This window comes from Argopecten irradians, chromosome 13 (genome assembly GCF_041381155.1).
Source record: "Argopecten irradians isolate NY chromosome 13, Ai_NY, whole genome shotgun sequence".
In the NCBI taxonomy this organism is placed as follows: Eukaryota; Metazoa; Mollusca; class Bivalvia; order Pectinida; family Pectinidae; genus Argopecten; species Argopecten irradians.
Window position 1 is genome coordinate 12,642,432 of NC_091146.1, and position 17,214 is coordinate 12,659,645.

The 17,214-nt window shown below is 36.9% G+C and overlaps 1 protein-coding gene across 1 annotated transcript in view; it reads right to left on the reverse strand.

Moving 5' to 3' along the window:
• The window catches only part of LOC138305606 (ankyrin repeat domain-containing protein 50-like), a 477,373-nt gene extending 460,687 nt beyond the window's left edge, over positions 1-16,686 (reverse strand). Inside the window, exons 1-2 of the mRNA XM_069245907.1 lie at positions 16,591-16,686; positions 16,057-16,140 (exon numbers count right to left, since the gene is read on the reverse strand). Coding sequence (XP_069102008.1) covers positions 16,057-16,140; positions 16,591-16,686 — 180 coding nt within the window. The remainder of the gene's footprint in view (positions 1-16,056; positions 16,141-16,590) is intronic.
• Between the last annotated feature and the right edge of the window lie 528 nt (positions 16,687-17,214).

Below are 17,214 nucleotides of genomic sequence, written 5' to 3' on the forward strand. Positions count from 1 at the left end.
ATAACACAATTCAACGAAATCATCTCACTCTCAGTTCTCTGTGTCTGTTGGCGATCCGGTTTTAAGGAGTTCCAGGAAATATCTCATTCACAACATCGCTGTTTCCTTTGCCGATGCAGATTTAACTGTTTTGATGAAATCATCTCAGCTTTAGCCTCCCTAATTCTTATATCGATTGAGGCCTAATGAGTTCAACGAAATTATCTCATTTTCAGTATATCTGTTTCTGTTGGCAGATGCGGCTTTATTTAAGGAGTCTTAGAAATATAACATAAGAAGTTCCCAAATAAGTTTCACTCTAACCACCTATTTTTATACTGGCGATGCGGGCCACACGAGTTCAACGAAATTACCTTCCTCTCAGCATCTCCGTTGCGATGCGGTTTTAACGGTGTTTCAGAAAATTGTGGCGTCTGAAATTTCAAGAAATACATCATCTCTTCTGTCGATGCGAGTTTAACGGATTCAACAAAATCATCTCACTTTCAGCACTCTACGAAATCTTTGCTTTCTCATTCTGTATGTTTCTCTTGAAAATACTTTCCAGAAAATAATCTCTTTCTCAATCTCTCTGTGTCTGTTCGAGTTTTAATGGAATCTACGAAATCATCTTAAACTAAGCGTCTGAATTTTCCTCTTGATGCTAGAGCTGAACTTGTTCCTCAAAAGCATCACTTTCCCTCCCTCTCCTTTTTCCTGATGATGTGGGCCGAGTTCAACCGCGCCGAGCCAAGTCCGTGTCGCGCCGAGTGGACCAGAAAACCCCATGAATGCGAAGCTGGCCGCCCGGCAGAGCCGAGCCAACCGAACAGAGCCCTCATCTCATCATTTATTTTCTCATTCTTAATCTCTCCTGGCATAATGAATTCCTCTATTCTTCTCATTCAAACGGTTCAAAAAAACTGTCTCATTCTCAGAAACTGTGTTTCTTCTGTCGATGCGGGCATACGAAGTTCAACGAAATCTCTTCAAATATTGGCTTATTGTATCGAGGTCCAACGAAATGGCTTATTCATAACATGGAAATTTCTCCTCTAAATGCTGCAAAAACAAGTTCAATGAAATCATATTATTTTCAGCATCTATATTTTTGTGGCGATATGACTTTCGGGAGTTTCAGAATATATCAGATTATGGAGTTTCCAGAATTGTCTACTCTCATCATATATAATCCTGCTGGTGATACGAGAATAACACAATTCAACGAAATCATCTCACTCTCAGTTCTCTGTGTCTGTTGGCGATCCGGTTTTAAGGAGTTCCAGGAAATATCTCATTCACAACATCGCTGTTTCCTTTGCCGATGCAGATTTAACTGTTTTGATGAAATCATCTCAGCTTTAGCCTCCCTAATTCTTATATCGATTGAGGCCTAATGAGTTCAACGAAATTATCTCATTTTCAGTATATCTGTTTCTGTTGGCAGATGCGGGTTTATTTAAGGAGTCTTAGAAATATAACATAAGAAGTTCCCAAATAAGTTTCACTCTAACCACCTATGTTTATACTGGCGATGCGGGCCACACGAGTTCAACGAAATTACCTTCCTCTCAGCATCTCCGTTGCGATGCGGTTTTAACGGTGTTTCAGAAAATTGTGGCGTCTGAAATTTCAAGAAATACATCATCTCTTCTGTCGATGCGAGTTTAACGGATTCAACAAAATCATCTCACTTTCAGCAATCTCTACGAAATCTTTGCTTTCTCATTCTGTATGTTTCTCTTGAAAATACTTTCCAGAAAATAATCTCTTTCTCAATCTCTCTGTGTCTGTTCGAGTTTTAATGGAATCTACGAAATCATCTTAAACTAAGCGTCTGAATTTTCCTCTTGATGCTAGAGCTGAACTTGTTCCTCAAAAGCATCACTTTCCCTCCTCTCCTTTTTCCTGATGATGTGGGCCGAGTTCAACCGCGCCGAGCCAAGTCCGTGTCGCGCCGAGTGGACCAGAAAACCCCATGAATGCGAAGCTGGCCGCCCGGCAGAGCCGAGCCAACCGAACAGAGCCCTCATCTCATCATTTATTTTCTCATTCTTAATCTCTCCTGGCATAATGAATTCCTCTATTCTTCTCATTCAAACGGTTCAAAAAACTGTCTCATTCTCAGAAACTGTGTTTCTTCTGTCGATGCGGGCATACGAAGTTCAACGAAATCTCTTCAAATATTGGCTTATTGTATCGAGGTCCAACGAAATGGCTTATTCATAACATGGTAATTTCTCCTCTAAATGCTGCAAAAACAAGTTCAATGAAATCATATTATTTTCAGCATCTATATTTTTGTGGCGATATGACTTTCGGGAGTTTCAGAATATATCAGATTATGGAGTTTCCAGAACTGTCTACTCTCATCATATATAATCCTGCTGGTGATACGAGAATAACACAATTCAACGAAATCATCTCACTCTCAGTTCTCTGTGTCTGTTGGCGATCCGGTTTTAAGGAGTTCCAGGAAATATCTCATTCACAACATCGCTGTTTCCTTTGCCGATGCAGATTTAACTGTTTTGATGAAATCATCTCAGCTTTAGCCTCCCTAATTCTTATATCGATTGAGGCCTAATGAGTTCAACGAAATTATCTCATTTTCAGTATATCTGTTTCTGTTGGCAGATGCGGGTTTATTTAAGGAGTCTTAGAAATATAACATAAGAAGTTCCCAAATAAGTTTCACTCTAACCACCTATGTTTATACTGGCGATGCGGGCCACACGAGTTCAACGAAATTACCTTCCTCTCAGCATCTCCGTTGCGATGCGGTTTTAACGGTGTTTCAGAAAATTGTGGCGTCTGAAATTTCAAGAAATACATCATCTCTTCTGTCGATGCGAGTTTAACGGATTCAACAAAATCATCTCACTTTCAGCAACTCTACGAAATCTTTGCTTTCTCATTCTGTATGTTTCTCTTGAAAATACTTTCCAGAAAATAATCTCTTTCTCAATCTCTCTGTGTCTGTTCGAGTTTTAATGGAATCTACGAAATCATCTTAAACTAAGCGTCTGAATTTTCCTCTTGATGCTAGAGCTGAACTTGTTCCTCAAAAGCATCACTTTCCCTCCCTCTCCTTTTTCCTGATGATGTGGGCCGAGTTCAACCGCGCCGAGCCAAGTCCGTGTCGCGCCGAGTGGACCAGAAAACCCCATGAATGCGAAGCTGGCCGCCCGGCAGAGCCGAGCCAACCGAACAGAGCCCTCATCTCATCATTTATTTTCTCATTCTTAATCTCTCCTGGCATAATGAATTCCTCTATTCTTCTCTCATTCAAACGGTTCAAAAAACTGTCTCATTCTCAGAAACTGTGTTTCTTCTGTCGATGCGGGCATACGAAGTTCAACGAAATCTCTTCAAATATTGGCTTATTGTATCGAGGTCCAACGAAATGGCTTATTCATAACGTGGTAATTTTCTCCTCTAAATGCTGCAAAAACAAGTTCAATGAAATCATATTATTTTCAGCATCTATATTTTTGTGGCGATATGACTTTCGGGAGTTTCAGAATAATCAGATTATGGAGTTTCCAGAATTGTCTACTCTCATCATATATAATCCTGCTGGTGATACGAGAATAACATAATTCAACGAAATCATCTCACTCTCAGTTCTCTGTGTCTGCTGGCGATGCGGTTTTAAGGAGTTCCAGGAAATATCTCATTCACAACATCGCTGTTTCCTTTGCCGATGCAGATTTAACTGTTTTGATGAAATCATCTCAGCTTTAGCCTCCCTAATTCTTATATCGATTGAGGCCTAATGAGTTCAACGAAATTATCTCATTTTCAGTATATCTGTTTCTGTTGGCAGATGCGGGTTTATTTAAGGAGTCTTAGAAATATAACATAAGAAGTTCCCAAATAAGTTTCACTCTAACCACCTATGTTTATGCTGGCGATGCGGGCCACACGAGTTCAACGAAATTACCTTCCTCTCAGCATCTCCGTTGCGATGCGGTTTTAACGGTGTTTCAGAAAATTGTGGCGTCTGAAATTTCAAGAAATACATCATCTCTTCTGTCGATGCGAGTTTAACGGATTCAACAAAATCATCTCACTTTCAGCATCTCTACGAAATCTTTGCTTTCTCATTCTGTATGTTTCTGTTGAAAATACTTTCCAGAAAATAATCTCTTTCTCAATCTCTCTGTGTCTGTTCGAGTTTTAATGGAATCTACGAAATCATCTTAAACTAAGCGTCTGAATTTTCCTCTTGATGCTAGAGCTGAACTTGTTCCTCAAAAGCATCACTTTCCCTCCTCTCCTTTTTCCTGATGATGTGGGCCGAGTTCAACCGCGCCGAGCCAAGTCCGTGTCGCGCCGAGTGGACCAGAAAACCCCATGAATGCGAAGCTGGCCGCCCGGCAGAGCCGAGCCAACCGAACAGAGCCCTCATCTCATCATATATATTCTCATTCTTAATCTCTCCTGGCCTTAAAAATTCCTCTATTCTTCTCATTCAAAACGTTTAAAAACTGTCTCATTCTCAGAAATTGTGTTTCTTCTGGCGATGCGGGCATACGAAGTTCAACGCAATCACTTCAAATATTGGCTTATTGTATCGAGGTCCAACGAAATGTCTTATTAATAACATAGTAATTTCTCCTCTAAATGCCGCAAAAACAAGTTCAATGAAATCATATTATTTTTCAGCATCTATATTTTTGTGGCGATATGACTTTCGGGAGTTTCAGAAATATCAGATTATGGAGTTTCCAGAACTGTCTACTCTCATCATATATAATCCTGCTGGTGATACGAGAATAACACAATTCAACGAAATCATCTCACTCTCAGTTCTCTGTGTCTGTTGGCGATCCGGTTTTAAGGAGTTCCAGGAAATATCTCATTCACAACATCGCTGTTTCCTTTGCCGATGCAGATTTAACTGTTTTGATGAAATCATCTCAGCTTTAGCCTCCCTAATTCTTATATCGATTGAGGCCTAATGAGTTCACGAAATTATCTCATTTTCAGTATATCTGTTTCTGTTGGCAGATGCGGGTTTATGTAAGGACTCTCAGATATATAACATAAGGAGTTCCCAAATGAGTTTCACTTAACCACCTATGTTTATACTGGCGATGCGGGCCACACGAGTTCAACGAAATTACCTTCCTCTCAGCATCTCCGTTGCGATGCGGTTTTAACGGTGTTTCAGAAAATTGTGGCGTCTGAAATTTCAAGAAATACATCATCTCTTCTGTCGATGCGAGTTTAACGGATTCAACAAAATCATCTCACTTTCAGCATCTCTACGAAATCTTTGCTTTCTCATTCTGTATGTTTCTCTTGAAAATACTTTCCAGAAAATAATCTCTTTCTCAATCTCTCTGTGTCTGTTCGAGTTTTAATGGAATCTACGAAATCATCTTAAACTAAGCGTCTGAATTTTCCTCTTGATGCTAGAGCTGAACTTGTTCCTCAAAAGCATCACTTTCCCTCCTCTCCTTTTTCCTGATGATGTGGGCCGAGTTCAACCGCGCCGAGCCAAGTCCGTGTCGCGCCGAGTGGACCAGAAAACCCCATGAATGCGAAGCTGGCCGCCCGGCAGAGCCGAGCCTACCGAACAGAGCCCTCATCTCATCCTACATTTTCTCATTCTTAATCTCTCCTGGCATAATGAATTCCTCTATTCTTCTCATTCAATTCGGTTCAAAAAACTGTCTCATTCTCAGAAACTGTGTTTCTTCGTCGATGCGGGCATACGAAGTTCAACGAAATCTCTTCAAATATTGGCTTATTGTATCGAGGTCCAACGAAATGTCTTATTCATAACATAGTAATTTCTCCTCTAAATGCCGCAAAAACAAGTTCAATGAAATCATATTATTTTCAGCATCTATATTTTTTGGCGATATGACTTTCAGGAGTTTCAGAATATATCAGATTATGGAGTTTCCAGAACTGTCTACTCTCATCATATATAATCCTGCTGGTGATACGAGAATAATATAATTCAACGAAATCATCTCACTCTCAGTTCTCTGTGTCTGCTGGCGATGCGGTTTTAAGGAGTTCCAGGAAATATCTCATTCACAACATCGCTGTTTCCTTTGCCGATGCAGATTTAACTGTTTTGATGAAATCATCTCAGCTTTAGCCTCCCTAATTCTTATATCGATTGAGGCCTAATGAGTTCAACGAAATGATCTCATTTTCAGTATATCTGTTTCTGTTGGCAGATGCGGGTTTATTTAAGGACTCTCAGAAATATAACATAAGGAGTTCCCAAATGAGTTTCACTCTTACCACCTGTGTTTATGCTGACGATGCGGGCCACATCAGTTCAACGAAATTACCTTCCTCTCAGCATCCCCGTTGCGATGCGGTTTTAACGGTGTTTCAGAAAATTGTGGCTTCAGAAATTTCAGGAAATACATCATCTCTTCTTTCGATGCGAGTTTAACGGATTCAACAAAATCATCTCACTTTCAGCATCTCTACGAAATCTTTGCTTTCTCATTTTGTATGTTTCTCTTGAAAATGCTTTCCAGAAAATAATCTCTTTCTCAATTTCTCTGTGTGCTCGAGTTTTAAACGGAATCTACGAAATCATCTTAAACTAAGCGTCTGAATTTTCCTCTTGATGCTAGAGCTGAACTTGCTTATCAAAAGCATCACTTTCCCTCCCTCTCCTTTTTCCTGATGATGTGGGCCGAGTTCAACCGCGCCGAGCCAAGTCCGTGTCGCGCCGAGTGGACCAGAAAACCCCATGAATGCGAAGCTGGCCGCCCGGCAGAGCCGAGCCAACCGAACAGAGCCCTCATCTCATCATTTATTTTCTCATTCTTAATCTCTCCTGGCATAATGAATTCCTCTATTCTTCTCATTCCAACGGTTCAAAAAGCTGTCTCATTCTCATAAACTTTGTTCCATCTGGCGATGCGGGCATACAAAGTTAAACGAAATCACTTCAAATATTGGCTTATTGTATCGATGTCCAACGAAATGTCTTATTCATAACATAGTCATTTCTCCTCTAAATGCCGCAAAAACAAGTTCAATGAAATCATATTATTTTCAGCATCTCTGTTTTTTTTGGCGATATGACTTTCAGGAGTTTCAGAATATATGATTATGGAGTTTCCAGAACTGTCTACACTCATCATCTATAATCTTGCTGGTGATACGGGAATTACATAATTCAACGAAATCATCTCGCTCTCAGTTCTCTGTGTCTGCTGGCGATGCGGTTTTAAGGAGTTCCAGGAAAATTCTCTTTCACAACATCGTTGTTTCCTTTGCCGATGCTGATTTAGTTGTTTTGTTGAAATCATCTCGGCTTATACCTCCCCTATTCTTATATCGATTGAGGCCTATTGAGTTCAACGAAATGATTTCATTTTCAGTATATCTGTTTCTGTTGGCAGATGCGGGTTTATTTAAGGACTCTCAGAAAATATAGTATAAGGAGTTCCCAAATAGATTTCACTCTAACCACCTGTGTTTATGCTGACAATGCGGGCCACATCAGTTCAACGAAATTACCTTCCTCTCAACATCCCCGTTGCGATGCGGTTTTAACGGTGTTTCAGAAAATTATGGCTTCTGAAATTTCAGGAAATACATCATCTATTCTTTCGATGCGAGTTTAACGGATTCAACAAGATCATCTCACTTTCAGCATCTCTACGAAATCTTTGTTTTCTCATTCTGTGTGTTTCTGTTGAAAATGCTTTACAGAAAATAATCTCTTTCTCAATCTCTATGTATTCTGCTCGAGTTGTAATGGAATCTATAAAATCATCGTAATTTAATCGTCTGAATTTTCCTCTTGATGCTAGCTGAACTGCTTATCAAAAGCATCACTTTGTCCCTCTCCTTTTTCCTGATGATGTGGGGCCGAGTTCAACCGCGCCATCAAGTCTTGTCGCCCGAGTGGACCAGAAAACCCCATGAATGCGAAGCTCAGAGCCCTCATCTCATCATTTATTTTCTCATTCTTAATCTCTCCTGGGCCGTTCAAAAAACTGTCTCATTCAACTGTGTTTCTTCTGTCGATGCGGGCAGAGATGTTCAACGAAATCTCTTCAAATATTGGCTTATTGTGTCGAGTCCAAAATGGCTTATTCATAACGTGGTAATTTCTCCTCTAAATGCTGCAAAAAACAAGTTCAAAAAATTCATGTTTATTTTCAGCCAGACAGATATTCTTTATGATTACAACAGACGTGAATGATCATGGTATTAATTGTTTTTTACGAAATTTTCTACGTATTTTATGAACTTCACAGAAGATTGCGTTTGGTGGAAGTAATAGCGCGAATCCCCGTGGTTTACTAGTTTGTATGTACGCATGCGCTGGCGTTATGTTTACCTTATCTCGGCGCCGACGACACCTTGGACGTTGATGGCATGGTACCAATTCCTACATACATATACATGCTCGACTCTGCTGGGGGATAAGATTGGAATCAGAGCCCCGTCGACAGCGCCGACAACGTTCAGAAATTGAGCAATATTCATAAAATGCCTATGTGGTGCGTCAGATAATGGAATGATCGGGGAAACTGATGGCGTTGCCTTTCTTCTGTATCACCGCATCTGTCACAGAAGTCACGATGCGGCTTACAGAAGACTGACTCACGCCATGAGTATCTCCGATCTCTGAAAGGAACCCTCCTTTAGCAAAATATCGCAATACAACGAGGACTTGTGTCGATGGCGATATTGCATGCGAACGATATGTCTGTGTTGTAATCAATGGCTCCAAATCTTGTGTTAATTCAATGATGCTTCTTCTATCCAAACGATATCTTGAAAAAATATCTACATCGTCCACTACATCTAATACCATCGTTCTGTCCCTAAACACTCCTTCTCTTCTAAACGCTCTCCTTTGCCCTTCTTCAAACAGCAAGTAAGACGCCATCTTTGTTCTTAAGTACAAGTTACGACAGGGTAGAGTTGGCGTAAAGTTACGCAAGATCTTTGACGTAACTGACGAACGTTCGTAAGTTACGAAGCTTTATGAAACGATATCCTGCTCTGGTGATGCTTCAGCAGTCTCGTTGAGGTTTCGTTTCAACAGTAATCAAAGAGTCTTTTTATGATGTTAAAAAACTAATTGTCTCCATTTTTAGCAAGTTGTCATATATAACATATGGCCGAAAAATATACTTCTTTTGCTGCAGAATTTTGTGTGCGCAAATTTTAAGGAATAACCAATTTGGTGGCAATTTTGAAAGGTGAATTTTAGGTGACTTTTGGGAGAGGTAAAATTTCACCATTTTTACTTCCATTTAATTCCAGTAAAATAATAATTAAGGTCAAATAGCTATATTTGATCCATAATAGCTCAAAATAAAGCACACCATCATAGTATTTGTATCACATTTTAAACTTTGTAATGAATTACTATTTCCAAAAATCTGTATAAAAACAAAAGTTTGTCATCGAAAAAACGCTTGAATTGTTACGTTTGACTTTCACCGCGTCATCAACATTCAAACTGGCGAAGGGCAGGGAAACAACTCGTATTTAAAAATGCATTTAATTTATAAAACGATTTCAGTTAATTTTATACAAAAAATAACAAGTAATATATATCTAAACGTAATGATATGATATATTTAGTTGATGATAATGTATTTAGATTTTGAAGTGAGGGCGGCAAGAACCGTCATATTGCACCATAATAAATTTATTAACCCCCTATAAAGTGTTAGGGGGTCCCGTGACGGCACTCCGCCAATCATTTGGGGGAACATTCTCTACGAGGTGCGATGATATATTATATGCATGTGTATTTGTTGATAGTAGTTTTATATACAGTCCCCAGTAAGACTTTACGGCCATGAATGTTTAGTTATGAATATCAGTTTGTTATAATTCATGGCCATGAATAAAAGTATATTTTATTTTTTTCATTACTTTCAATGATACCAAACTGCTAATTAAATTAAAATAATTTTTGCAATATATTCATGACCAGATTAAAATACCATGGACTTTTAGCACTTTAATGGTCAAATTAATCCGTTCTAAATGTTTTGTTATCCGTAAATTAAATATAAGTTGTTAAGGTGTTTTCCATGTGAATATAATTGGGTAAAATCATTGTTATTTCATCAGCAATTACTGGTCACATCAATAATAGTATTAATACAAAATATAACTTGAAAAGATGTGCGATAATCCTATCATCACAATATATGTTTTTCGCTTAATACATGTTTCCAATTGTTTGATTATTGAATGTTTAATATAAAATATCTCAACAATTAAAACGTAAGACAAGTACCAAAAGTCCGAAATTTACAATTAAAGGGGCAGAGCACGTAAACCAGGCGACGTCATTGATATCCGTCATGTTGAAATTTGTATAACAATGTAAAACAAAATATTACTTTAAAAATATGGTAATGAACAACTAAATGAAACGCAATATTAACCCACAACGGCATCGCCAACGCCTTCAAAGGAACATATTCTACATCGATGATAAAATTCAAATATGAATGGATGTTTTTTTCATTTTGCTACGACTCACATTATATGTTGCCTTTGATATATCTTATGTTAAAACATTGCATTTTATAAAACCCCTTGCAACGGGGACAAACTCACTTCCCAATGTCGTACAACGGAACAAGGTGGACAGACTATATACGGTCAGCAAAAATATAGTTAGAAAAAGATCAAAAAAAATATTAAAGATACAAAGATAAAAAGATAAAAAGGTTTCAATATGAAAATTATATTTCAAATATTGAATTTCAAATGAAAGATAACTCTTATTTATATTCTTAAGTTCTGTAAAAGATAAACGAAAAGAAGGTGATACCCCCGACGACATGATCAATTCTACCTCATCACTGTCAAATGACACTGATCCTATCGAGTTGTATATTACGTTTATTCAAAGTGTTTTAAAGGCAAAAAAAAAATGATAAACTGCCATGTATCGATTCAGCAACTAATTTAAGTTTACGATTATGTTCGATGACTTTGATATGTTCCGATGTGGCAAAATACGTCTAAATGCAAAATTTTTACATGATGTGCCATTATGATCGCATCTACAGTGCAGTGAACAAAGTACATAGGTCAGACAACAGAGCGAAATTGTGTTCTACAATTTTATTTCACACTTTAGTTTTTACTACAATAGTAATACAAAGTGATTTATACAAGTATGTTTCCATATAAACATACATAGGACATCAACAACGTGTTTGTCTGTCCATTTCAATAATTCACAGCTTAATTCATTACTATAAATTACTGAAGAAAAATAGCATGCACAGTGATATCACATATAACTTATTCAAATCAGGCATGTGCATACGATGGTGCAGTTATGCATATCGATTGTTATTTTTACAGATTGTGCCAATGAACCCCCTATCTGAAATATATTTAACAGAACAACTGGAGCAGTGATTTCCAAAAACAAGTATCGTTAATTGAATTATTAATATAAAGCAGGGACATGGGAAACGTCTCAAACTATAGACCATGACATCATTAAGCCAGTAAGACAATGAGTAAAGTTGAAGGTAAAGATGCAACACCTATACTCAAATGGGAGAAATGATGTGGGAGAATATATGGCTAAAAACAAAAAAAAATGAGAGGTAGATAAGTAGCAATCCATCGGACCCTATGCGATCTAGATTTTATACGGAGAGAAACGCTAATAACTTAAATGTATAAAGGATGTACTCGTTGATTTGAAGCCACGATCGTAGAGAGCAACACACTCTAAAAGCTACTGAACGATTACCGAGACTTCAGAGCTACATGTTGATGGCAGTACAAAGAAGGGACAGAAGCTATTTACCGTTGGATAGAAAAGGTCTAGTCACTGGTCACTCTAAATTGCTTAATAGTTTCTGGGCTCTGTCCCTAAGAATACTATTTAGTTGCTGGGGTCAGTACTTAAAGGTGGTTCGATACTGTTAGGTCTAAAAAGTTCCCCTCGTTTCTTTCTTTAAAATTTGCCCATTAAAACATTGGTTGAGAAACTGTTTTTAACGGCTTTTATTTGAAATGTTACCAAGTGGTTTTGGAAATACTGTAATCTGAATCACCCCACTTTACAGCCTGTTTTACTTAAAATACAAGTTTACACACATATTGTCAAAGCTTGGAAATTGACTGCAATATTACATACAACAGCATATCGTATCTTTAATATGTAAGTTTATATGGACATCAATGACCTCAATGTCGTATCCACTCTTAAATATACATCGATTGCGAAATTTTTACGCGAATGCGCATAAATGAGGCCTAAGAAAGGTCGTATTTCCATTTAAATTTCAACTTAAATACATAATTTCAAAAAAATATGTTGTTTAATTTTCTTGAATTTGTGTCCACTGAATAAGACCGTCGTATGGGTTACGCTGAAAGAATATAAAGAATATTGACCGAGGGTTTTTTGAGAAATTAGCCTTTCTATAGTCCTACCTCCTAACAATGACTTTTGTTCACAATTATATAATTAGACCAAGTTCGAGTGGTAATATTTGTGTAAAGTATATCTTATATAGTCAGCATTATAAAGTTTAATATTATTAAACAAATTGTTATAACTGTTAATTTACTGTCACGATGCCACCGATATGGCATTTTACCAATCTAAGAAATGGCACAAATAAGCCATCACTTTCCCTGGATATGATATTTGAAAAATAAATTTGGAAAATTCCGTCTAAAAATTCCACTACATTGATCCCTTACAATCCTTTGACAATCCATAATTTATATTGTTTTAACGTAAAAAAAATATTTCACCAAAATCAATCTTCCAATCGTCAAGATATCTTCAATAATCGTTATAGACAAATATTCAAGCATAAATTTGAATTTTGGCACCAAAATTATAGCCTTGAAAAGCATCTACAACTTCAACCCGATCAAAACAATGTCGATAAAACCGATTTCATCATTCACAACTATACGTCTTTGTAAATGTTTCGAGAAGATACTACTATACGAAGTAAAATAAAACAGATGTTTGGATCCTCAAGATTACCATTGTAAGTAGGCATATGTAGGCATAATGTACATATACGTCTAAGAAAACAAATCTTGATCTACGTTCAGCTGATTAGCTAAGGAAAAAATAGGTCTATGCCTGCATAAACATGTTTTTTTATATCAAAAATATAATACTGTTTTTATATTAATTTTCAAGTATCATATAGTCACAATTTAACGAAGATGGACTGAAATTGTTAACAATCTAAGCTAACCACTTGATTGTTTATGAAATATCATTTTATTCAGTACGAGAACGTATCGACATATATCCTACCGTGCCAACTTTGATTTTCTCCAGATTTCCGAAAACAAAACTAAGTACAATCTCAACAAATAGACCGTGGTCAGAGCGAACGGCGCATTCGATCACTGTTCGGAACGTCCCAAAAACTGACAGGTATTTTCCTATCGAATAGCAGATTTCACACCTATGAGCATACTACTTCCTGAAATAACTACGGAGAGGAAGATTGCATACAGTCAATTCCATGTGCAAGGCGGAGAGGTTAATAGTTTGGCCAAGGATGTTGTTGTTATATAATCTGTTATTGACAGCCTTATTGGGCTTTTAGAATGGAAAGGTATTGCTTGTTTGTATCTATACATAAATATTACAACAGGGACGAAGATCTGTCTCATTCAGCCTTTAAAGTATCGAAAAGGTGAATAGCATATTTCAACATGCGCATCATTATTTTGCTTTTCGATATTGCTGTTGGTGGAAATTAAGACAAAACATATCTCGGATTAGTCTGCCAATTTAGATAAGTCAACATTTGTCGTCTCCCGGTTATGTTACGCTATATGTTCTTAGGTAGGTGTTGGAAGATTTTCACCATACAAACGCAATGTGTACATTCACATTCATATACAGATATTCCCATTTCTTTTCTGTTTTCGTAAAATCCATTCCCTCTAGGCTCTGTCAAATGTAATGCTAGTAGTATTAATTTGTACACTGGGAATGGATATCGATTAAAAAATAGTGAACCTATCTTGAAATAAGCAGAGGAACAAAATGATGAGCAGTATTGAAACAACTCTTAAGTTTATCACCGGAAAAAATAGTATCATAACATCAGAGGATATATCGATGGCCTAATTTGAAGTTACAACGCCGAAGAAATGCAACATTGTGTTTATATAACAGTAACTATATTAAAATCAAGGATTAACTACAATTTTATTTTTTTGCCGCACGGCCAAAAAAGTAAAGTGCTGCAATGTAATTATGACGATGTCAGGATATGTTAGATAATCCCCGTTGTTTTTATTTTCTTATTTTGGATTTTTAGGATGCAAGGATCAGTGTAGTATTTACGGTTAGTTAACATCTGTCGCGACCCTATAAATTTTAAAACGCATTGGAATATTACAGCGTAAAAAGTAGAATATACATACTTGTTGCTCGAGAATGATAACCACAATAAACAAGAACGATTTTCTCATTACCGGCTATGGTTAGGAATCACTTTATGGAATATTGTATCTAACCCGTTTCAATGGAATTGTAAGGGTATAATTTGTATCATTTTTATAGTAATTTGATGTGTTTGTGTACCTCTCCGTCACCCCTCGATTGAGCGTAAAAGTTATACATATCAGATAACTTATTTGGAAAATATTGCTTTAGTTAATCGTGTGTTTGCTGAAATCAGAGAATAGTTTCAGTTACACAATCAGACACAGTTTTATAAAATTTGATTCATGATAGTTCAAACTGATGATATCTCTTCAAACTATGGCATGAACATTTATATATATAACAAACTACATTGGGTGATTCCAGTCATACGAAAACTTTATCATCAGAGAACATGTAGTATTATTGGTATATTTTGAAATATTAAAATCTCCCAGACTGCATGTCTTGTGTCTAAGACATTCGTGTAGTACGTCTCCAGGGCAAAAGTGTACATGTGTATGAGTTGTCAGCGACGTAACAGTCTGGTTGTAGATATATTCCTCGTTTATATATAATGTTGTACCGATATTTATGCTCCGTGTCGTATCTATTCTGACAAACAGGTACACAGCAAATTCCTTGTCTGCTTATAAAAGAGGGTTTAGAGAGACAGAGGAGCAGTCTGCACCGCCCCATCTTGGGGTCAGGACCATTTCGGCACACAATATCTGGCACGCCATATGTTTTGTGTTGTATTCGTATCTAAATATGTATGGTTGATGCAATATACATATCCATATATATAAGCAATGAAAATAAAATTTCGATGACAATATTGGAAGTCCAGTCTTCATTGCAACAAGCAACCATGAAGCCTACATTCTACCCTATAGCACCTAAAGACACAGTCAACTAACTTTGATAAATAACATTCAACTTTAGAATATTATACTGGCGCCGTGACGTGCGATAGGAACCTGGATTTCGCGGACGACACCACTTCACGGAGCTACGCCACTATTATGATCTTCAGTGCCACATCATCAGTCACAAGAATAATTTGATAGAGAAAGTAAAGTATCAACATACAGCGTTAGATATCATCAGTGACAAGCAAGGGTTTACTTTCCTCTTACAATTGACAAAGACATCCAATAATGATTGCTCAACTATTACAGTAAAAGTAATCAACTAAATTGGTATTATCAATGACAAGTTTATCAGTTATATTTTCGGAAACACCAACGAATGGCAACTGTAATGTAAGTTTATATATAATCAGATGGAGGCAAAATGGGTATCGACTTCTAAAGGGCTGAGATCACAGAAATAGTACGCATATCTATTATAACAGGGAACAAATCAATAAAAATAAACACTCAGTGCTCAATACACACATATCAATATGTGAGAACACTTGTCTCAATAACCGAGAGTCTTTTTTTCAGCCGGTGATTATATATGTGCCACTGGTTTGTGTAACAATAGCATTGCATAAACTGTATATGACGTTATAAACTAAACCAATATATCGTGTATGCACACGTATACAAACACTATTCAGATCCAGAGCGTAATACCAAGAATTGTTTATTTTTTTATACCTGCGTCATTTTATTGAAGATTAAGAGATATACATTGATGGCGAAAATACTCACCGAATTAGGGTCTACTCCATGGCTCAACAAAAGTTCCACAATTTCTCTATGACCTTTTCCAGCTGCCTTTGACAGTGCATCACCCTGAAACAAAACATATCTGAGTTTACAATGGTGTACAAATGTAGAAGCTAAAACTGAACGTTTAATGTTTCTCAAAGTGAATATCTCGTTCGACAATATTTTATTACAACTTAAGCCAACAATTAAGGATTGATTATCAATTTTGTTGCTTACCATAACTGATGAAGAATACTAATCTCGTGCAAATGAAGTGTGCCAATCCTTATTTTAACGTTAACCAATCTAAATTATTATACAAATTTGAAACAGTATTAATACTGTACATCTGCGGAACAGACGCCAGTCAGTCCATCTCGTTGCCAAGGCAACACAAAATATAGTTCCGAAAATGATTTGATTCTTTGGACATTGTTAAGATTAAAATCGGCGATTTTTATTATGTATTTTTCATTTAATGGCTTGAATTCCATCATAAAAACATTCTTATGTCGCTTCAGATACACAACTTACTGCCCAGTACTGGCAGCGCAGGGAATGTGAGATGCAGTTGCTCGATTTAGCAGTGGTCCGATTGTTGAAAATGCCGAACAGTTGGTATCTATGCATAATTAAACCGTTTAAAACTAAATTTCAATGATTGTCGAATATAACTAAATATTGTATTCCCGTCTGGTATTTGTTTGCAGCTGGCATTTAAATATATATTATATGATACCCAATCGCTGTGTCTATGGCATGCGATACAGTCATATAGCACAATGCTTTCGGAACTCAATAAAACGTATTAAAAGACTTCTATGATATTCTTGAAATATATTAATTAAATTAAAATTTTGATTGGAGCAAGAAATAGAGAAAGACCGATTTGAAATGCCGGCGTTTTTCAACGACAATCCATTACCATGGGCTTTGACACCCACGGAATCGTTTCGGTGATAATGGACGTTAGGCCTAATGTCAATGAATTCAGTGTGTTTATAATCTAAGCGTGTTGTCATTGAATTTATCGTTCCCTCTTGTGTATGTCACCGTATGTATATTGTACTATTTATATCAATGCAAGTATTCGCGTTCAATTATGCCTCCTTATATGCGTAGTAGACATCACTGCGTTGAGTATGTTCAGCATTTTCC